The 24,685-nt window shown below is 42.1% G+C and overlaps 1 protein-coding gene across 1 annotated transcript; it reads left to right on the top strand.

The window, feature by feature from the left end:
• Positions 1–1,422: 1,422 nt before the first annotated feature.
• Positions 1,423–23,392, top strand: LOC309484362 (uncharacterized protein; the record flags this gene model as incomplete). Its single annotated transcript, XM_082150586.1, has 5 exons — positions 1,423–2,169; positions 3,377–3,630; positions 8,790–8,888; positions 20,204–20,434; positions 23,285–23,392. Exons 1-5 carry the CDS (start codon positions 1,434–1,436, stop codon positions 23,390–23,392), a joined length of 1,428 nt encoding a protein of 475 aa, XP_082006712.1. The 5' UTR covers positions 1,423–1,433.
• Between the last annotated feature and the right edge of the window lie 1,293 nt (positions 23,393–24,685).

Raw genomic sequence — 24,685 nt, 5'->3', positions numbered from 1 at the left:
GACGGAAGCAGGTATGTGCTGTACCACACACTCAGACCCCACTTCGGGCCGCTGTGCTGTCCGAGTCGGGTCCCTGCATTCCGCCGCGCTTCCCCACCCCGGGTACGTCTGTGGTGCCGTTGGTCCCGCTTGCTCGGTCTCTGGGAGCCTGGTTAACGCTTCCCAGCCCGTCTCGCTCATCCGTACCTTCAGACTCGGCTATGCGATTCAGTTCGCCCGGCGCCCCCCTGCTTTCAAGGGCATTCTGTTCACCCGTGTTTTGGAGGACAATGCCCCTGTGCTCAGGTCAGAGATCGCAGTCCTACTGGCGAAGGACGCGATCGAGCCGGTCCCTCCAGCCGATATGAAGATCGGCTTCTACAGCCCGTACTTCATTGTACCCAAGAAAGGTGGTGGGTTACGACCAATCTTGGACCTGCGCGTCCTGAATCGGTCCCTTCACAGGCTACCGTTCAAGATGCTTTCGCAGAAACGCATTTTCAAATGCATCCGTCCCCAAGATTGGTTTGCAGCGATCGACCTGAAGGACGCATACTTTCATGTCTCGATTCTCCCTCGACACAGACCGTTTCTTCGCTTTGCGTTCGAGGGGCGGGCATATCAGTACAAGGTCTTACCCTTCGGGCTGGCCCTGTCGCCCTGCGTCTTCACGAAAGTCGCGGAGGCGGCTATTGCTCCCATGTGCGAGCGTGGTGTTCGCATCCTCAACTACCTCGACGACTGGCTTATTCTGGCCCAGTCGAGAGAGCAGTTGTGCGAACACAGGGACATGGTGCTCAGTCACCTCAGCCACTTAGGGCTTCGGGTCAACTGGGAAAAGAGCAAACTCACCCCCGGGCAGAGGATCTCTTTTCTCGGTATGGAGTTGGATTCGATCGACATGACAGCACGCCTCACCGAGGCCCGTGTCCAGTCAGTGTTGAACTGCGTGAGCACGCTCAAACGCAGAACAGCGGCACCACTGAAACTTTTTCAGAGGCTCCTGGGGCATATGGCATCTGCAGCCGCGGTTACGCCGCTCGGATTGCTTCATATGAGGCCGCTCCAACACTGGCTCCACGATCGAGTCCCGAGATGGGCGTGGCAGAGCGGTTCGTGCCGGGTCCAAGTGACTACGCACTGTCGCCAAACTCTCAGCTTGTGGTCGGACCCTTCGTTCCTGCGGGCAGGTGTTCCCCTGGAACAAGTGTCCAGGCACTCTGTGGTCTCCACGGATGCCTCTGCCACCGGCTGGGGGGCCACGTACAACGGGCATGCAGCTTCAGGTCTGTGGACGGGGCCTCAACTGCATTGGCACATCAACTGCCTCGAGTTGTTAGCAGTACGTCTTGCACTGAGCCGCTTCAAAACGCTGCTACTAGGCAAGCACGTATTGGTCTGTACGGACAGCACGGCGACCGTTGCGTACATAAGGTGGTCTACGCTCCCGCCGCATGTCACAACTCGCCCGCCATCTCCTCCTCTGGAGTCAGAAGCATCTGAGGTCGCTTCGTGCCGTTTACATTCCGGGCCTGCTCAACCGTGCAGCTGACGAGCTCTCACGGCAGCAGGTGCTACCGGGAGAATGGCGACTCCATCCCCAGGTGGTCCAGCTGATTTTCAGGCTCTTCGGGAACGCACAGGTAGATCTGTTTGCCGCCCCGGACACGTCTCATTGCCAGTTGTTCTATTCCCTGACCGAGGGGACCCTCAGCACGGATGCTCTGGCACACAGCTGGCCCCGGGGCCTTCGCAAGTATGCATTTCCCCCAGTGAGCCTTCTTGCACAGACCTTGTGCAAAGTCAGGGAGGACGAGGAGGCCCAACCGGTCCTGGTTCCCGGAACTAGTGCTCCTCGCGACAGCCCCTCCCTGGCCCATCCCTCTGAGAGAGGACCTACTCTCTCAGAGACGGGGCACCCTATGGCACCCGCGTCCAGACCTCTGGAAACTCCATGTCTGGTCCCTGGATGGGACGCGGAGGTTCTAGGTGACCTACCCCCTGCGGTAGTTGACACCATCACTTCCGCTAGAGCCCCCTCTACGAGGCGCTTCTATGCGTTGAAGTGGAACCTGTTCGTTGAATGGTGCTCCTCTCACGAGGAGAACCCCCAATCTTGCTCGATCAGAGCCGTGCTTTCCTTCCTGCAAGAAGGGCTGGAGCGAAGGCTGTCTCCCTCCACCCTTAAAGGTCCCATGACATGAAATTTCCACTTTCTGAGGTTTTTTAACATTAATATGAGTTCCCCTAGCCTGTATATGGTCCCCAAGTTTCTAAACATTTTAATCGGTGTAAATCAAGCTTTTTTTTTTTTTTTTTAAATCAAGAAAATGGAAGCTCAACCGGGCTGATCTTGAATCTCCTCCTTATGACGTCATAAGGAGAAATGTTACCTCCCCTTTCTCTGCTTTGCCCACCCAGAGAATATTTCTCGCCCATGAGAAAATGAGCTAGGAAGTAGAACGCGCGCGCGATTTTAGTTTGTCCACGAGAGATATCATGGCTTTTGAGTGAGCGAAGCATAATAATTGCTCAATAATTGGATGTACAAATGAACATCGAATGGTCAATACAGAGCTGGGCTTGCAGATCGTCGGACAAGTAAGTCAACAAATTATATATAGTGTGTTGCTTTACTGTTTATGGTTACCTAGCTTCTTACATGTAGAATGTGGCTGTCACATTAGCTATGCAGCTATGCAGTTACTTGCGCTAATGTAAAGGTAGACAGCATCAAGTTACACATACTGTAACGCAAGTGTTGTACATTTCTTTGTTATTTGGATAACCGTTTTCCTGTTGGTTATATGGCGCGCACGATATCCGCATTTCAAGATCGCAGAGCTTGATGTAATTGTAATAAGATACATTACAGACGTTACATTTCTCTCATGAAAAGGCAACAGTAGGTTAGCGTTAGCTACATGATGATAACTGTAAACCATCCGAATAAAGTACCGTATCCAGACATAATATTTTAAACTAACCATTCGGAAACGTCCTGCTGGAGCCGCTGAGTTGCAACTTCTTCATCCGTTGCTTCTCCATCTGGATCAGATTCTGGGTCAAACTGAAATGCTTGAACGACAGCGTGTCTTCGTGCCATTGCAATATATCCAACGTAAACAAACATGCATGGTACCGTAACCGTTGCGCAAGATGGTCAAGGCCACACCCACCCTCCACCTTGCGCCCCCTTTCTACTCCTCATTAGTATTTAAAGCTACAGACACCGAAACGGCCCGTCTGAAAGAAGCTCATTCTGGGACTGGCTTGTAGTGGCTATAATTCTGCACCGAGGCTGAATTTTTGGAAAGAGATTTCAGATACAGTACTAAGGACCACTAAGGACTATATTAAAGCCTACAAAAAGTAGCATGTCATGGGACCTTTAAAGTGTATGTTGCCGCTATTGCCACACATCACGATGCTGTTGATGGTAAGTCTTTGGGAAAGCACGACCTGATCGTCAGGTTCCTGAGGGGAGCGAGGAGACTGAATCCTCCTCGCCCACTCTCTATACCCTCTTGGGATTTGTCTCTGGTCCTTTCGGCACTTCAGAGACCACCCTTTGAGCCTTTGCAATCAGCTGAGTTAAAAATCGTGTCCTGTAAGACAGTTCTCCTGGTTGCATTGGCCTCTATCAAGAGGGTAGGGGACCTGCATGCATTTTCGGTCGACAAATCGTGCCTCGAATTCGGTCCGGATAACTCTTTTTGCTCCAGTCGAGTTCCCCAATTGGCGAACCCTGTGAGCTCCTCCGCACCCCTTCGGCAGTCGGACGTTGCGGAGCGTCCGACTCCAGGCCTAGTGCTCGTATGCTTGTGTAACTTGTGCTAGGCTGGGTTCCATATGTGATGATCCCTGCGGCGATCCCATATGTGTATTTTCCACGACCAGCTCCCTGCGGTGAGCCCGTGTCTTCCCTCGGCAGAGTCTGCTCTGCCGTCACTGTCGGTGTAGTCTCCCCCTTCGGGTGGAGCCACCCCAGTGACATTCCATATGTTGCACTGCCCTTTCGGCCAGTCCATATGTGTATTCTCCACGTTACCTCCCTGCAGGATGTGGCTCCGCAGCGTCCTCTCCCCTGGAAAGGTACGCTTTCCCAGTGTTATCCAAGAGTTTCACTGTGTGGGGTATAATGGAACAGCAGTTGAACTCTCTCTACGCAGGTCTTCCGCCCCAGCAGTTGGGGGTCTGAGAGTCTTGCGTAGGGCGCTGGATGTGGCAGCAACCGTGGCGTTTTCCATGGGATCCCAATTACGTTGTCACGTCGACGTTACGTCGATCGTGAGCGACTGAAAGAGAGCGTCTCGGTTACTGATGTAACCCTCGTTCCCTGAAGGAGGGAACGGGAGACGTAACGTCCCGTCGCCACCTTTGCTGACCATCGCTGCATGGCCGTCACAAATCTCGGCTCCTCAGCGAAAAACAATGTGTGCGTGCGCCCGCTTCCTGTTTATACCCGCGCTGCAGGGCGGGGGCGCGTGACGCGATTCACGCACGCCAACGTTCATTGGCTAGTTCTGTAGACACTCGAAGTTGATTGGGCTCCCTGAAGTGATCCCAATTACGTTGTCACGTCGACGTTACGTCTCCTTCAGGGAACGAGGGTTACATCAGTAACCGAGACGTTTATTCAGTCATTCTCTGTGAAGTCTTGTTTAGTGTTATGCTGCAATTCTGAGCCTTCTGTCTTTGGTCTCCCATATTTATGGTTTTGATTCTCGTGCCTGGTTTCTTGGATTTTCCCTGTTTGCCCTGGGTTTTCTGCCCTTTGATTGGATTGTTTGCCATGTGGTTCTGACCTTTGCCTGTATTTTGGATTACAATTCTGGATTACCCTCAAATAGAGGTGCATTTGGATCCTCAATCCCGTGTGTCAGAGCAGTACGTAACAAGCAGAAACACAACTTTAATTAATGTCACTTTAATTAAATCAGGCTTTCCTGTAGCTCAGTGGTAAGAGCATTGCGTTAACAACGCAAGGTTGTGGGTTCGATCCCAGGGGATTGCACATACCTATGTATAAATGTATAGGATAACGCAATGTAAGTCGCTTTGGATAAAAGCGTCTGCCAAATGCATAAAAAAAAAATACCAGAGGATAATTTGCAAAAAGAACAGGGGCCTGTTTCAGAAAGGAGGATAAGTGAAAACTTTGAGTATGTTAACTCTGAAATGAGAGAAACTCTGGGTTTCGAAACATTAGAATATTGCCCGCCCACTTATTGCACGCAGACACCAAGGAAAACTTGAACGTCAAACCAACAGCTGATTCCTGTGGATACTGGATAGCATCATGTCGAGACGACGCTGTGCTCTACAATGTGAAGGTAAAGCCAGTTTTTTTTTCACTGCCCAAGGACGAGCATGTGAAGAATCTGTGGTTAAAGTTAATCTTTACCACGATATCATAGCAGTATAATCCTAAACTTTTGCTATGTTCCCTTTATTTTACTGAAGACTGCTTCTCAAATCTCAAAGTTCAATGCAGGATTCGCAAACCGCTTTCTCTTGAAAGATGGTGTTCAAAAAACTTCGTTTTGAGTTTTATATTGTGTAGGTCTCCTGCTAACTGGCTAACTCACATTATTACTGTCTTACTGAAATATTTGATCAGTTGTGGGCCACTATTACCTATAAGTGTGTCTATTAATGCAGATTGTCTGTCGTTCTCACTACTTTGAGGAAATATTTGTTTTACCAACGTTTATGTTACATCAGGTCATTCACTCTAGAGCTCGGCTAATGTATATTGTATACATGCACTGTTATTGATACAGTTTCCACATGTTCACCGCAATATATTAGAAAAATACTCGGTAAATAAATTAGTATAAGTAAAATAAACGGTTTGTTGATGGACATGCACTTGTTAATGCTGATGGTGAGGAATTACAGTTGCAACATCTCATAAAATGTACCTCAAACTGTGTAGTGTATCACTGAGAAACGTCCTGCTCAAGTTGTCCTTGCGATGGAGGTTTGGGTTGAAGTTCTTCCAGTGTTTCATCATCGGACTTGCGCTCGCATTGATATGGTAAAATCAATGTCATTGTTCATTACTGTTTAGTTTACCGTGTAGGAAGCCTCAGGACCAGGACACGCAGAGCTGACGTTGTTATGGCAATGGGCGGTTTTGTTTTCGACGCGCTGTACACGGTAGGCCAATCACAACAGACTGAGCTGTCTGGCCAATCAGAGCAGAGTATATCGCGGAAAGGCGGGATTTAGAGAGATTAATTCATTTGACGAGTCATTTTTTTCTAACCTTTGATGCATGTAAAGATGTTGTAGGAGACTCCACAACACCATTAGGAAACTTTAAAATAGCGTAATAGGGGCCCCTTTAAATATGTCAAATGTTTGTAAAGTCATGTAGCCAAGACCCATTAACCTTTTTGCTTAAAGCTTTACCAAATTGAATTATTCTTTATACTTCATTTCACTTTTTTTGTGGCATACCATGAAAACAGCAATTAAGAATTAAAAATATTGACTCAGAAGAATGTGGAAATCTTTTTGTTGGTGCTGTTGCCATGGTGAATCGTAATTTCTGAGCTCCATTGATCATGGCTTTTAGTAGTCGTGGTGCACGCGCTTAACTCAAGGGGGTAATCTTTCAGCCGAAACTGAAGCTTCCCCGGGGGCCGCCATTGATTAGCAGACCATCACCTGCTGTTAGCATTCCATTGACTCCCATTCATTTTGGCGTCATTTTGACAGCGAATAACTTCATATCTGAGGCGTTTAAAGACTCCATTTGTCCATTATTTATTTCTAAAGAAACACGAAAATGTATAAAAGGCTCAATTACCTTGTATCTTACGATATGGCCCCGTAGAAGCAGTTTTTGTAAAAATAGGCTAATGATTGCATCATAACCACGCGACTCTCTGTCGCACAGTAGAGAAATTACCGTATGGACAGGGGGAGAAGCTCGCGGACAATCGGGGGGACGTGGAGGCAAAATTACAAAATAATTAATCAGAATACTTAGCAAAAGTTGCTCCTGCTCCTAGCTAATGGACACCTCCTACTCACACTCTCCGTCTCTGCAAGTTTCGGAAGGGAATGATTCAGATTTCTCTTGGCACAGCTACTAGAAGACAGACAGGTTGCTCACATCACATCTACGTCGTCAAGCTCAGTTTGAGTCTGCGCAGTACGCTCGGCCATCAGGAAGTGAGTGCTTCTAATTGACTTCACTTTTCTCCGTTGAATCCAATGGGGTCGCTGTGTCCGTGGCTTAACTCAGAGTCAGTCTACACAGAGTTGATTGAACTAACTCAATTCAGCTGTTCTGAAACCGAAAACTCAAGAGTTTCCCATCAGGGTAAATCAACTCAGAGCTCAAGTTTTAACTGTCACTTGAACCTCCTTATTGAAACGGGCCCCAAAACACGAGAAACCAAGGAAACAAAACCAAGCATACAAACAAAACATCCACATAAAGACCTGACCAACAACAAGTGGAACACTATGTCTGAGTCCAAAAGCTGAAAATTGCTACCTCTGCAGACAGCATACTAAGGTAGGAAGGCAACAAAGCACGTACAAAAACGAAGATTGTGTTGCATCCTGTCTACTGGGATACCTTCATCTAACCGATTTTTTTTTGGTAGCATTGACATATCCTTTGCTACCTATGATATCCCACAATCCATGTGCTTTCGATTCTGTGACATTTGGGCTGAAAAACAAAAAAAAAATCCGAAATTTGCGGTTGATGGTCAGCTTGTGTGTATGTGTATGCTTTTGATAAGCTTTTTTAACTTTTGATGTAATTTCTAGCAAGAAATATCGTAGCAATTAAATATCGGCTTAGTTACCACCAAAGAACTCTCTATCTTTAGGCTTTTCCAGCACATCTACAGCCCATTCCTCCAGAAGTTCAGTGTCTTTTAAAGTGAAAAGTGGGTATTTTCGGACACATATGGACATTTTGATAGAAATCCTATTACTCTTTGACAATAATGCAGGTTCTCATGGAGGACATATGGGAATGTAAATCAGCAGCCAAATGGACCATCCCACAATTCATTTGCATATTGCCATTGTTCCCTTAGTTGCTCTTTGGCTGATTCCCCTTGACCCCCAAGAACAAACCCCACAATCAATTCAACCTGACCTTAGCATGGCTGACCTCACCTTCACTCCTCCCTGAAAGAAAGCAGCCTGGACACGGATTTGTACCTCAGACCACAGTCATCTCTGCCTAGAACTGCACAATCAATCCTGCCATGGCATATTAATTCCCTTATTACATTTCAATTTGCCTTTACCAAATGTACTTAAACATTGTTTTTAATTTCAGTCGCTGTTAAGTACTTACATCTTTTAATCCCAGCAAATCTAAATTAGTTTTCAGGTATGAAAAACTCTATATATCTATATATAAGAAAAATTACATTTCTATTGTAGTTTTTTTAGATGGATGGATGGATGAATGGATAAGCTACATTGCCCGGATACAGATTTTTGTCACTGCTTTTCAGGAAGCAATCCTGGGACATTCCACATGCTCTGGATCACACGTACATGGTACGTAATACCAATAAGAGTTCGAAACAGATGTCACAAAACTCTTGTTAATGTGCATGGACCGTTACGCAGTAGCGGATTTTAAGCAGATTTGGGCATGCCAGCTAAAGACCAGTCCTTGGATTTTGCACAAACCCTCATCAATATCCTTTATTATTGCGCAGTTCAATGTTAATGTCTTGTTGAAGCCCCTGTGTCAGCAGCTGCAGTCCCACCACCCCTTGCTCCTTTCTCACCCTCCTCTCCTCTTGTGTGTTGTCCAGCTGCTGGTGATCCCTGACCTCCTGACCCTCACTCCTGACCTCAGTGAGTCTTTCCCACGCCACACCCTTTTGTGTGAAATTTGCTATGGCAACACAGTGGTCAGTGGTAATATATGCATTATCCTGCTAAAGGGACATTTCATAAAGGAAATTATTTGACTTAGAACATGAAGCAGAATCACTAAGCCCAAAGAGTCAACACATTAGAGTTGCTTAAGAATGATTTTAAGATATCAACAAAAAAAGTTAAGGAAATAACACTTAAATTACATCCCACCAGTATTTGATAAGGTGTTACTATGGTGTTGAAAGGGTGAGAAGTTTTAAAAATCTTGGGTATATCTTACAGAAGATCTTTCCTGGAAATGCATGTACATCACGTTGTGACAAGGGCAAATCAACGCATCTATCGTTTATGACGGTTGGCCAGGTTTAAGGTTTCCCAAAAAGTGCTGAGGACTTTCTATGCTGGTGCTGTGGAGAGCCTACTCACAGGGAGTATTATTTCCTGGTTTGGAAGCACAACGGACCAAGATCAGAAAGTCTTGTCCAGAGTGGTAAGATCAGCACAGAAAGCCATCAGGACTTCGCTCCCCGGCATCAAAAACATTTACACTCAGAGATGCAGGACCAGGGCCAAAATAATTATTAAAGACTTTCATCATCCAGGACACAGCTTATTGTCATTGCTCCCATCAGGGAAGCGTTACAGGATCATGAGAACCAACACAGAAAGACTGAGAAGGAGTTTTTATCCTAAGGCAATCCGGCTAATGAATGAGGACACTTGATGAGTCTACACATACATTACATACAAACACAGACATTATCATATACTGATTTTATATGTACTCATGTTTGTTCTAGTGTTGGTTTATTTGTTTTTATCTTATTGTTGTTAGTATTTTTGCATTGTGGGACGAGAAACTAGGGGAAAACCATTTCACTATATTGCATCACATGTATTTATGTGACAAATAAAGAACCTTGAACCTGGTTCTGGGTGGTTACTAGGGCATCGTTAGGTGGGAGTTTATGATCCAAAAGGGCCCATACACAAGTATATCTCTGATATTTTGGCCCCTAGATATGGCTTGGGTTCATTCAGTGTAAGTCTGTGTTTTTCTGCTCATTTTGACATATGCCAAGCTCAAATTGTATTCATAAAATCTCAGAAAAGTAAAATACACTTTTTATACCTTACATCAATGAAAACACATTATGCAGCTAAGTTTAATACATAGAATTAGAAGTCTGCTTACTTGTGAGCATCAGTAAAAGTGAAGCCTGGGTCAATGACATACACGACTGAAAAAACATGCCTAATCAATCTTTTTTGATTCAAATCAATCATTTACCAAGTTCTCAGAAATGTATCTGTATTCATGTTAATTTATTGACTCTAAAATTGACTCTAAAAATGTCATGTGTAACCATTAAGTAAAAAGTAATAGCATATTTTCCTTACACCTTGAATATGTGTGTGTGCACATAGTTTACGTATATATATATATATATGTTAATATTAATGTTAATATTATTTATATGTATTTTATTATCATTTTATTTATTTATTTGCCATTTATTTAATATATATTAAATATAGCATGCATTTGATATAATATTTAGTCGATTTAAGTCAAAGTATGTGTGAAGTACATTTTTAATGTATTGTTGAATAATTAATACATAGTAAAAAGCATTAGCATCACATCACAAGCACCATTAATAATTAAATAAAGGCAGCATTTTCCATATTCCTTTTTTGCTTGTTTGTTTTAAACAACAGTGCATTTTTTCTAATTTCTGCTTGATTTTCAGACATGTTTGATTCTTGAAATCAGGGGTGTTATCTTTGTTAATCTGTAATTTGTCAAAGACAAACTTTAAAAGCAAATTGTAACCATTAGATGCCTGTGAAATGACAACTTTAAGATAAAGTCTTGGAAAAAGTCTGCAGTTTGCTCAGCATATCGTCAAGCCATATTTTATCAGACTCAAGGGCTTGAGACACTCTCTGCATCAGATTGACTATCTGCAGCACAGTCACACAAGCCAATGTAGTTATTCTTGCATCCATCCACCTGTCATCTATACTTCTCCCTCACTCTTTCTCCCTCTCTCTCAACCCCTCGACCCCCCAATTCTGTCACTTTCTCAGTGTATTGTAGTACACGAGATGTTCTCTTTTCAGGCCTGGTCTCTTAGGCAACCCCACTGCTGCATGTAATGAGATGGATAGAAGGAAAGGGAGAGAAAGATGTGGACACACACAGATACCGACAGAGACAGAAGAGGACGCTGACCAAGACGGTCACTGACCACAAAACTCCTGTATGGATTTATCAACAACATTTGAAGTTCATGACGATACTGGACAACTAAAGGTAAGTTGGAAAAGAATAAAAGTGGCATGGGATTTCTAGTAAATTAAACAATATAGTCAATTAACTGGATGTACTTATTTTGATTGGTTTGGCATGGGAAGAAAAAGTGTCAGAGTCAGCATTACAATAAGACAATAAAACTCTTCATAGAGTTTTATTATAATATAATATAATATAATATAATATAATATAATATAATATAATATGATATAATATAATATAATTAGATGGCAAGCTTCTCTATATCAGTGAAGCTTCTGAAGATGTACTGTAACTCTGAAGTCTATGCAACTCTACAGTGTGGTGGTACTTTTTTATACAAGTTCATTATTTATATGTATGATTTACTGTCTGTTTCAGAAGACTTTTGTTGGCATCCTGTTGTCTGCGTAGCAGCTGGATTGAGCTGGATTTCTGTGGCCCTTTTCCAGTGTCTCCTGTCACTTACAACCTGGCAGTCAGAGACTGATTGTCCAAACGCAATTCTTGCGTCTTCCTGATCATTGTGCAGGAGTTGTGGATGGACATCATGCCTCTGGCTAGCCACCCCCATCAATCTGAGATACACTACCTAAAAGGGAAAAAAGACATGATGAAGGAAGGGTATTACATCCCAATGTGTGAAAGAGCCTTTTGGGAAATTTTATCAGCATTGGGATCCAAATCAAAAAGATCCTTTTGGGAATAAGATCCTTCTGGAAAAACTCAAATTCCTATTTTAGATTTAGATTCTGATTTTTACCATCCAGGTGGATATTGTGTCATTTTTAACAGAACCCTCCTTGTATTGGAGTCATGTCTTGCGACTGGACATTCCCATAAGGATTCCGATTATAAATTATGATAGACATTCCAATTAAAATAATTTTTACATTTTATTTTTATTTATAAAAAAAAAGAAAGAAAGTGAAAGATGTGTTAACAATGAGAAACAGTGAAGTTAATTATGTGAGGTGAGTTTATCTAGAAAGGGGTAAGGACAGCTTGTGGAGAAGTATGCTCTACAGTATACTTTGTGTGTGAATGTGTGTGTGTGTGTGTGTGTGTGTGTGTGTGTGTAACGGAGATTTGCCTTGTCAGTGGGCCTGTTGTGCTTTGACTGGGTTATTTGCATTTTTTGAACCACACACACACACACACACACACACACACACACACACACACACACACACACACACACACACACACACACACACACACACACACACACACACACACACACACACACACACACACACACACACACACACACACACACACACACACACACACACATATATGAGAAAGTTTGGGGTAATATTTTTTATGTTTAAGTTTCATGGTGACCATGACCATGTATTTATTTGATCAAAAATACAGTAAAACTGTAATATTGTGAAACATTATTACAATTTTAAAATAACTGTTTTCTATTTTAATATATTTGAAAATTTTATTTATTCATGTGATAGCACAGCTGAATTTTCAGCAGCCGTTACTCCCTTCTATTATGCTGTTTTGGTGCTCAAGACACATTTCTTATTATTATCAATGTTGAAAACAGTTTAAAGCTGCTTAATATTTTTGGTGGAAACCGTGATACATTTTTTTTTTTTTTTTTAGGATTCTTTGATTAATTAGAAAGTTCAAAAGAACAGCATTAATTTGAAATAGAAGTCTTTACTCTAACTTTTGATCAGTTTAATGCATCCTTGCAGAATATATTAATTTCTTAAAAAAAATAAAAAAAAAATCTTACTGACCTCAAATTTTCGGACAGTTGTTAAGATAACAGCCCAGGTCGGCGCAGACAGCATTGTGGGCAAGTGCGCCACCATGTAGCGCCTTTGTGCTTCGGGTGACCCGAGTTCAAGTCCCGGCTTGTGGACCTTTCCCGATCCCATCCCCCCTCTCTCTCCCAGCTCATTTCCTGTCTACTGTCCTATCCTAATAAAAAATTAAATAAAAAAAAATTATAGCCCAGATAACAAGGTGACATTGATACAGTACAATGATGAGTTTTGATCACAATCATCATTTTGGTTGAGATTGACATTTCAATGTTTAAAGTGTGTTGGATCAGCATTGAAATTTTGATGAAAGTCGACAACACACATGGGTGGAGACACTGAACTAACAGTGATTTGTAGTTGATGAGCGCAAGATCATTCAGGCATGTATCTCTGCAGAACACTAGTGGGTGTTTCTCAATCAGTGGGGAGTTTTCAAACCACGATGGGCATTTTTAACCGCTTTACCCGATTTGGGCTTGGTTTAGGGGTGTCTTCATGATTTTAGCAAGTCAGTTGAAAATTATTGAAAAACATCCATAGTAGTTTGAAATTGGCCACTGATTGGTAAACGGCCATTTAGGTTTTGCATGTACACTTCTCAGTATGATTGATGCTTCCATTAGAGAGAAAACACAGGTGCATCCTATAGGCTACAGAAGTCTTGTGTGTTGAACCACCTATACCAACAAGACTTAAAGGGGTCATGTGATGGTTCTAAATTCAACATTATTTTGTGTATTTGGTTTAATGTCTTAATTGTCATTTAACTAATTGGAATTTAATTGTCTTTACGTGGTTTGAGGTTAAAAAAAAGTAATTATTTTACACGTATCGTACATTATTGTTGCTCCTCTATGCCCCGCCTTTCTGAAACCGTCGATTTTTACAAAGCTCATCGCTCTGAAAAGTGCGGTGTGCTCTGATTGGCCAGCAATCCAGTGCATTGTGATTGGCCTGAATACCTTAAGGGTGGGACGGAAATGTCACGCCCCTTACCATATTTAGAACATCAGCTCCCAAAGCAACAATCACAGGTGATTATGTCGTTACAACGAAAATGCAGATGTCCAAGCTGATCGATCAACTTTGCCAGTGCGACTGGACCAGATCGTATCAGATTGGTAAGGTTTTATTTAATTGGGGACATAAGTACTGATTATAATGACTTATATTCTCTTTTTACGCGTTGTGCTATGGGGGGGGAGAACACAGTGTAAACATAAAACCATGTCTGCATTTGTCATCGTAGGAACGACATACAAGCGCTACTCTATACTGCTCAAAACCCGCGTTTGAATAGTCCGTGGCATGCGCAGCACACAGTCAAATATTTTGGTTGTACTGTTCTGGAACTGTGTTGTAAATAAAGCATAACCACTGTTTTCCAATTGTGTCCTCTTTTGGAAGTGCCAAAAGAAGTAGTTTGGCTTTTACAACAAAAAACACAGTGTCTCCACAACATGGCGGCGCAGCCGCCAACAATAATACAGCGAGAATAAAAGTTACGCCTTCTTTCTTTGAGTATACATTTGGGCGGTGTTATGAAACTCTGCCCCCTACACACTGACGTAGATTTGTGGGGGAGTGTTTAAACGAAGCGTTTTTAGGAAAGCGTGGCTTAGCCTTAACTTTTACAAAGAATAGGCTATCTCTTTGCGTTTGAGACTTTTAGCTAATGTAACTCTGTTACAAACAGCTACATAACACACTAAAGAAAAAGGAAAACAAGAAATCGCATCATATGACCCCTTTAACACAGTTTCAAACAATGGTGCATCTACCTTATTATTTCTCTGTTCCTTTGTTTTGCGTGCTTGCTATTTGCGTTTGATTTGTATTGTTACTGACTGTAATTAGATAGGTTAAAAAGTTATTAAAGTGTTTGAATAAAGCATCCATTTTTCTTCATTCTTTAAAAAATGCATCTTGCTTTAGTAATGTCTATTAAGAATTTCCTGAATAAAGTTCTAACATCATTTAACAGATTTCTTGAAGTGCAAGAGACATGAACATGTGCAAGAGACATGAACATGAGCAAGAATGTCACACTTGCACATGTCTTGCATTCACCACTTTTGAATAAGAAACAATATCAAGTCTATAAAATTCGTCAAAACTCCTCGAAACACAACAAGCGTATCGGTTAGTAGACTTGTTTTAACAGCATACACACATCTGTCCCGGACATTTTGACAGCCCATCACATTTTTTAAATTATTGATACGGCTTTATTCGATCGTTATGCAACGGAACGGTCTACGGGCCTTTAAATAAAAGGGTTATTGAGTAGTTACACTGTCATATAAGAGCCTGCATAAGCTCCATAGCACAGCGACAGGAAATAGAAATGAACACAAAAAACCTGCCTAGTACTACCTTACACAGCAGCACTGACGGTGGACTTGTTCGACTTATCTGAGATCCTTTACTCTTCCCTGTGGATGACCTGTGACCTACTTTCTGTAAGATCTGAATTTTTTAACTTGAATTTTTGAGATTGAATTTTAGAGAACTGAATTTGAAGTTCCGAATTTCTTCATCTTGAAAACTTGAATCTGTATTTTTGTAAACTGAATATTTGCAGTATACGAATTCAGAACAAAAAAACTAGCTGTTTGAAAATACATGTCTATAAAATTCAGCCATAAAAACATTTCAGTTTGTTAAATTTCAAATGTTCAATATTCGTTTAAAAAAAAATCAAATTCAGAACTATTTAAACTACCACCTAAAATTCAATTTTGTCAGATTTCACTTGCAAATAATTCAAATTTACACAATTCAAATTCAAATCGTTTTGTCATATTATAAGCTCCATAGGACTTGCGCTCAGGAGTAGAGAGGACAAATTATTTCTAAGCACACTGCAGCGGTCACAATATGACGTCACACTCTGCACATAATAATATGTTTTAAAAAACATAATTTAATTCTATTCTAATAGCCCACTTAAAGTGTTTATTACAAATAAATGACTAAATGCTAAAAATGAGTAAAAAATTGTAAATGAACCAAAACATTTTCCAGCATCTTCCCGCGCCCCTGGTCAAGCACATTTCTGAAAGAGAGGCAATCAGAGTCAGTTACCATGGTGACTAACTCTGTGAATCTAACCTGGTCAGGAGCAGGTTTTTTTAAGTAATCCCAGAGTTTCTTTCGCTCTCCTCCTCTTTTTTAAAGTGTAAGCGATGTTTAAATACTTTACTCATTCATTCACACTGCAAAAATAAATATTTTTCTTACGCCATTGGCAGATAATTAAATAAGGGAAATGTACTTAAATTAGTTTTTTCCCCCAGGAGAGAAATATCTTATGTCATTTTTCTTAAAAAAATCATCTTGATTCAATTGAACCGTTAGATATTTTGACTGGAAACAAGACAAAAAATTGAAGTGAGAAAAGCATTTTATTTATTTATTTTTATTTTTTTTGTGCAGTATTTATTCATTGCGCATTTTTCTATAACATCGATGCAGAGCACATTAGTAAGGCCGCTCTATGTAGGAAAGTGGTAAGGAAAGTGTGCATCGCTCTCACACTCTTTCTGAGAATTTTTGTGTTGTTTCCGAGCTGCAACCTTATGGGATCAATATCCAGTCAAAAGTATTGTGGTCACGGATAAAAAAATAATAAGTGTGAATCAATTTATTTTAAAACACATGTAAAAATATATTGCACAAACTGAAAAAAGTAAAGCAAAATTATCAGAATAGCAAACAACATGGTCACGGATCAAAATATAATAAGCGTGAATAAAAAATAACAAGCATAAATAAAAACTTTAAACACATAAAAAATGATACTGCACAAAAGTTAAACTTATGTTCATGTTTTCTTTAAAAATATGTTTTTCTTGGTTTTATTACGCTGTACTTTGTGCTCTCTTACATTTTCTGTTCATATTTTACTCTTTTGTACTCTTGTGCTATTTTTCTCTTTGCTCTTCTTTCCACGTTCTGCGCTTGCTTTTCCAAATGTTGCAGTTCGAGTTTCATGTAAATTAGAGTGGGCTTAAGCGTCACCATTGGTCCACTAGTTCTAGATTGACAGCTCCTCCTCTAGCCAATCAGTCGAAGAGGGGAGTTGACGTCAGTAGTCTGTGTCAGACACTCAGTATAATGGGCCGATCCATTACAAATCGCACCCGAGCCTCTTGTTGCATTTCTTTATATACCCAAACCAAGACAGAAACTTCTTTTACATGGAAACATTTGCTAACAATGGGAATTTGCATTCAGAGTTTACACCATAGACAGTAAAAGAAATGGACACAGCGACCCCATAGACTTCAATGGAGAAAAGTGAAGTCAATTAGAAGCACTCACTTCCTGATGGCTGAGCGTACTGTGCAGCCTCAAACTGAACTTGACGATGTTGATGTGACGTGATCAACCTGTCTGACAGTTGTAAGTCCTCTAGTAGCTGTGCCAAGAGAAATCTGAATCATTCCCTTCTGAATCTTGCAGAGACGGAAAGCGTGAGTAGGAGCTGTCCATGAGCTAGGAGCAGGAGCAAAGTATTCTGATTAAGTTTTTTGTCATTTTGCCTCCACCCCCCCCCGAGCTTCTCCTCCTCTCCATACGGTAATGTCTCTACTGTGCGACAGAGAGTCGCGTGGTTATGACGCAATTGTTAGCCTATTTTTACAAAAACAGCTTCTACGGGGCATAACGGAAGATACAAGGTAATGGAGCCTTTTATACATTGTCGTGTTTCTTTAGAAATAAATAATGGACAAATGGAGTCTTTAAACGCCTCAGATGTGAAGTTATTTGCTGTCAAAATGACGCCAAAATGAATGGGAGTAAATGGACTGCTAACAGCAGGTGATGGCTTGCTAGCCAATGGCTGCCCCCATGGAAGCTACGCTTTCCAGGTGCTGGCTTACCCCCTTGGTTTACACCTTTTGGGGGCCGGATGCCATTTGCCTGGAGGACCCACCCTCCTCTGTAAGCAAGTTATCTTTAAACTCTTAAAAACTGTATTACCTTTTGGTTTACTTATTTGGGGATGAGACCTTTGTACCAGTCGCACTGAGACATTTCAAATGATACCAAACATGTATAATACTGTATGATAATTATTCACATTAAACCATATGGATATTTGGGTGAATTTTGGTGATTTCAGCATGAGAGAGAAAGAATGAATGGGGGGAGAGGGAAAGAGATGTAGACTAGGATGACTTGCGTTTTTATGAGTCTTATGTTTACAGTGACAGGCATTCGAGTTCCTATAGGTAGACGTGGATCAGCTGAGAGTCAGCTGACGCGAGCTTGACTAACGTGACCTGCCAGAACTGATGCTACGCTTGATGTAATGTTGAATCAAAAATATTACCATTGATTTTTGGTTGAAATATCAACATTGCTTCAACATTAACAGAGGGTCCAAAAGTGATATTGAAGCAGCTTTGTAACGTTAATTCAATGCAATTAATGTTGAGCCATCAGCATTGACTTAACATTGTTTCAATGGTTGCTTGTTATCTGGGAGGGTACAATGGGGCTAAAGGCACACAGGGGTAAATTGCACATTTTACTTTATTCTCTTTTAAACCACTAGATGGCACAAAAATTGAGCATGGCACTTTTCTCAAAAAACACTTTTGATGATACACGTGAAAATTGGGCTGATCCGTGACGTGATCGCGGATAGCAACGCAAAGTCGATTCCGGACAAATTTGATGTAATATTCAATGTTTATAAATGTTGTAGATTTATGAAGCAAATGAGAATCAATTAATGTCTATATTTAAAGGTCTTGTTAATGATTTTCAGTTTTGTTCAAGGTAATTAAAGCGATAGTTTTGGGGCTAAAGGCACAATAATTAACATGATAATAAAAAGCTGGCTGACTTTTCCATTTGTTGACATGACATGGTTAGATTCAGAGAGAAAATATACTTTATCAAATTGGGTGTCCACCTTGATCACCATAATAATGAAACCATCATATGTGATGCGATCTGGGAAAACCCGTCGGATGTGGCGCTGGTACGTTTTCAGTAAGGTCTAAAAATAGATTGAATGTTATATTTTTGTCAAATATATTGGCAAAATTCACTAGTTTAGTGCAGACAAATAGCGATTTATACTGAACAGACTGTGTCTTTCTCTTTAAGAACACGCACGGCAGAGGTAAAAAAAAACAAACAAAAAAACATACGTAACCAGGGAAGTTTCCTTTCGTTCAGTCACTACGAGTTATGTCATTGAATGACGAAATGGGGGACCCAATTCAATCATGACTCAAGGTCATGGAGGAAGAACTCATCTGAGTGAAATAGCGCACGCATCCAGTCCATGAAGAGGAATGGCGCAGCAAGCGATGACACCGACCGGGTCCTATTACCAGCCACTGGGGGCAAGTACATGGGAGGACACTGGCTCCACTCGGAGATTATAGAATCTCACGAACGTGTTGGGTGTCGACCAGCCTGCAGCTCTGCAGATGTCTGCCAGTGAGGCGCCATGCGTTAGAGCCCAAGAGGAAGCCACACTCCAGGTGGAGTGTGCCTTCACACCAAGGGGGTATGGTCGGCCCTGCGTCTGGTAAGCCGAGACAATGGCGTCAACTATCCAGTGAGACAACCTTTGCTTGGAGAGAGCCTTTCCCTTTAGCTTCCCACCTTAACAGAAAAAGAGCTGGTCTGAGGTCTATAAACACTGCGTTCTGTCTACGTAAGCACGGAGGACGCGTACTGGACAGAGCAGTGCCAAGGCTGGGTCTGCCTCCTCCAAGGGCAGAGCTTGCAGGTTCACTACCTGGTCTCAGAAAGGAGTGGTGGGAACCTTGGGCACGTATCCAGGCCGGGGTCTCAGGGTCACGTGAGAGTTAGCCGGCCCGAATTCAAGGCACGCTTCGTCAACCGAAAATGCCTGCAGGTCCCCTACCCTCTTGATGGAGGCCAAAGCAGGAGCTTAAGCTCCACTGACCGCAAAGGCTCGAATGGAGTTCTCAGTAGGGTTGATTTTCTGGGGTCTTCTCGGCGAGAAGATCACCAGGTGACGAAGAGGTTCCACTTCAATGCATAGGCGTGTCTCGTGGACGAGGCTCTAGCGGACGTGATGGTACGTCCCGTCCCGTGGGTGCCAGAGGGTGCCCCGTTTCTGAGAAAGGAGGTCCTTCCTCTGAGGGATTGGCCAGGGAGGGGCTGTCGCGAGGAGCACCAGTTCGGAGAACCAAGTCCGGTTGGGCCAATGAGGCGCAACCAAAAGGACCTGCTTCTTGTCCTCCCTGATCTTGCACAGGAGCTGTGCGAGAAGGCTCACTGGGGGAAACTCATATTTGCGGAGGCCCCGCGGCCAGCTGTGCACCAGTGCATCCATGTCGAGCGTGGGCTCGGTCAGGGAATAAAACAGGCTGCAATGGGAAGAGTCGTGGGAGACAAACAGATCTACCTGTGCTTCGCTGAACTGTTCCTAAATCAGCTGAACCGACTGGGGATGGAGTCTCTATTTCCCCGGGAAGTGGCAGAAACTGTGAGAGCTCCTCGGCTGATTCGGACGGCCAAACGTACGTTGCCAAGGCACTGGAGTCCTGTCCAGAAGCCCGCGGCAGCATGTCCATTGCACATGGCACCCCAGCCCGTGGTGGAGGCACCTGTTGATACAACATGCCTGGAAACTCGTTCTAAGGGCACTCCAGCCCGTAGAAAGCTGAGGTTCATCCACGGGGTGAAGGTCTGGCGGCAGGCCGAAGTAACTGGTACTCGGAGCATGCCTGGTTGCCATGCCCACCTCGGGACTCGATCGCGAAGCCAGTGCTGAAACGGTCTCAAATGAAGCAGTCCGAGCGGCGTAGCTGCCACTGCAGGCGCCATATGCCCAACGAGCCTCTGGAATAATTTCAGTGGAACCACACTCTTGCCCTCAAATTCGGAAATGCGCTTCGCTGTCAACATCTTGAACGGAAGCCTGTGAAGGGATCGGTTCAAGACGCGCAGGTCCAGGATTGGTCGTAACCCACCGGGTTTCTTGGGTACAATGAATTAGGTGCTGAAGAAGCCGGACTTCATTTCGGCTGGAGGGACAATCTCGATCGCACCCTTCACCAGTAGGGTGGTGACCTCCACATGCATGACAGGGGCATAGCCACCGACCATGGTATAGCGGACTCCCCGGAAGTGGGGAGGAGACCGTGCGAACTGAATCTCATGGCCGAGCCTGATGGTTCTCACAAACCAGCGGGACAGGATGGGAAGCTCTAATCAAGCTCCCAAGAACTGAACCAGCGGGGTGCTGCCCTCCTGCGACTTCCTCCTGCTCAGGGCCGGTGAAGGCCTCGGCGGGAAGCAGACTAAGGAAACTGCATGGACAGATGATCGTCGGTGCAGAAGGGTCTGCTCAATGTGTGCGTAAAGCACACACATTGTCGGCAGATCACTGCACAGATCAGCAGCAGACAATGTGATCTCGCTGGAACGCGCCGTTGCACCACTGGAGAGCCGCTCGTCTCATAGAGTGAAGATAATTCAGAATGGCTTGTGGAAGTGAATAAAATTCTGAAGCGAAAACATAATGCGAGATTGCCGCGCTCCTCCTTTATACCCACGTGGTGGGGTGGAGTTGCGCCATGCAAATTCCGCAGCCCCATGGCATTCCCATGCCATTGGCTCATTTTGTAGAACTCGAAGGTGATAGGCTTCTAAGCAAAACCCCATTTCGTTATTCACTGACGTAACTCGTAGTGACTGAACGAAAGGGAACAATGGAGTCTGAAGTAGCTGCTCGCTTAAAAGATCTTGCTCGCCTCTCAATCGTCCAATTTCAAAACGGTTTTCACATGATGAATTTTGAGTTTGTAAGCTTTCGAATGATACCTAATCTATGATGATAACTAATATATGTGATATGAAAAAAGGCAATAAAAAAAAGAGCGCCAATCGTCCCGCTAGCAGGACGTGACAGTTAATTAAACCTGTTTTTCTCAAAATTCTGTTCCTAAAAATCATATCGATCAGCCAACTTCAGATAACCATAACTTTTGTTACAAAAGCTGTAATCGGTAAAATTTTACCATGTGATGGGTTTTCCTAGATCGCATCACATATTAAAAAAATATGATATTAATTATATCATATAATAAAATATCATATACATTTGTTACTGTAAAGCTTTGTTAAATTATTTTGGGATCTCATTCACTACTTTCAGAATCTTTACTTTTTAAAATTATTTTGTTTATGTATTTTTAAATTCATATTTTAATGACAGTATATTATTGAACAAAAATAAATTATTTTATTTAACAAAATAAACCAAAAACAGTACAAACTTTGCTAAAGTGATTGTTTTGAACAAGTATTAACTAAGACATTAAAAAAAAAAATCTTTAAATCACGATTTTCATAGAATGATTCAATAAAATCTAATGAAATACATGGACCTAGATAATATGGACTTTGTACATTTTCAAAATGACCACTAATCCAAGTAAAATTGAGCCAAAACACATAAAATCATTGATTTTTTTTTCAAACAACATGTCTTTTGAGAAGGCACATTGACCTTTCAAAAATATCTGGGGTCAAATTGACCCTGAATCAAATTTGACATCTATGAAAAATATGCTCATTGTATCTTTAAACCTTTCTGAACCTTATGAAAAGTTCATAAACGTGGATATCTTGTGTTAGAGAGTTTTCAAAATGCCTGTACACATTTTGACCCAATCTGTGATGTCTGGGGTTATTTTGACCCAAACCTCTTCTTTTTTTTTTGTGAAAAAAAAATAAATAAAAAAATAAAATAAAGAATTATAGAATATTTTCCTGTTTTGTTTGACTTTTTTCTGATGAATCTCTCTCATGATATTGCAAACTTAAGTAAATATCATTTATTGGTCAAACTTGAGCCTTTTCTCTATTTTACTATTATATGAAGGCCAAGTAGCTTTATTTTTCTACTATTTCATGTAATATTTTGTTTACAAACACAAGCATGAATCAATAATCATTATTGTTGGGTTTTAGTGTTTTATGGGGTCTTTCCATAGACATAATGATTTTTATACTGTACAAACTGTATATTATTTTTTATTTTTTTTTCTTCTAGAAACAAACTTTGTTGTATTATTTTCACTTTGATACAATCTGTATTGTAAAGCGCTATATAAGTAAAGGTGACTATTATATACCCTAAACACAGCTCTCACAGAAAACTTCCTGTATTTTTACATTAAAATTTTTTTTTTTTAAATTTAAACTTTTGGGGACAACAGATATTTCTTAAGACAGAGACCTTCAGTCAAATTTCCTCACACAATGATAGTAAAACCTGATTATTTTTTTTACCTTTTGGGGACAATTGAGTGTCATTCTCTGTCTAAAGAAAACTAGACAGTGTTTGGATGATGTGAGTGATTTAGAGGAACGAATCTCAGAGACTGAGGACAATGTTTTCAATGATCCTGACTATGAAGGATCGTCCACTGATTAGAGTGATTCCTATGAGCATTTATTAAAATATTGTAAATATCCAGTAAATTCAGTAAAAAACTAAATTTTCTTCAAGATTTACACTGTGTCTATGCCTACACTAGACACGAGCGATGCGACAAAAGATGATAGAACCCATTATAATTTGTGATGTTGGGTACTTCTCAATATCCCTCCTCGTTTCCTCTCTCCTCCGTCCTCCATCCTCCATCCTATGACCTGGAAACCGATCGAGCTCAGCCATCTTGAAGGACATCTCAATTGTCTAATTGCACCGCAAGGAGGCGAGGAACGAGGTCTGAGGAAGCTTCCAGAGGAGTTATGAGCGAGGATGTACAGGTGTATCCTATGCGGAAGTCTTTCTTGTCGAGAAACCTGACACACATATAAATTCTCCTCCCCCTTCACATCTGTCACAATCATTTTAATTTATACTTTACCTTTGCAGTTTAAATAAACCACACATCTCACATATTTAGACAGGGCACCTTGCTTTATTATCCTTTATTATGAATTTCTTAAATAACCAAACTACATAACAACATAAGGGTAGATCCTTTGAGCGCTGCTGATGACGCTGTGAAGTGACGCTCGAGTGATCAAGTATTCCAATGTATAAGCTTTCCTTCGATTCCTCCGTCCTCCTTTTCTTTCCTTGCAGCCTTCACTCGCATCCTACAGGGGGTGGAGCTGAGACACGAGGAAAGGAAGTGAGGAAAGGAAACGAGGATGCACAAATAAGAATTGAGAAGCACCCTTTGTCGTGTCCAGTGTAGCTTCAAGGGCCCGGTCCCAAATGGCACCCTAAGCACTCGTGGTCTTCCTAAGAGTCCGCACTTTCGTGACGTAATGCCGCATTGACTGTCGGGAAGAAGTCTGCTGTGGAGCCGGGCTCGGCAAAAGTGCGCATCGAGGGCGCATATCGACCGCAAAGCTCACGACCCCCCTTCTGAGGCTTAAAATGACAAATTACATAAATTGACCCTACGGTCTCACGGACTTAAAGGACACGCGCACGCGGCAGTCATTGTAAGTCCACAAGACCGAAAGTGCATATGAAGTGTGCCATTTGGGACAGGGCCTAGCTGTTGCGGCATGATAGGACGCGTCAATGGTCGCATCCGGTGTAGACACGGTGTTAATAAATATTAATGTAATACTGAAAATACAAAAAGATCAAATAAATTTTTGAGTTTGTACTCAGATATGACTTTGTAGGTGTAATATGTGTTTTTTAAGTAAATGAAGCAATTCAATTTACAAATAAAATATAATTATCTAAATGTTATGTTTT

This window comes from Leuciscus leuciscus (genome assembly GCF_965113295.1).
Source record: "Leuciscus leuciscus genome assembly, chromosome: 20".
In the NCBI taxonomy this organism is placed as follows: domain Eukaryota; kingdom Metazoa; phylum Chordata; class Actinopteri; order Cypriniformes; family Leuciscidae; genus Leuciscus; species Leuciscus leuciscus.
The sequence above is the reverse complement of the archived record's forward strand: the minus strand, read 5'-3'. Positions and strand labels throughout refer to the sequence as shown.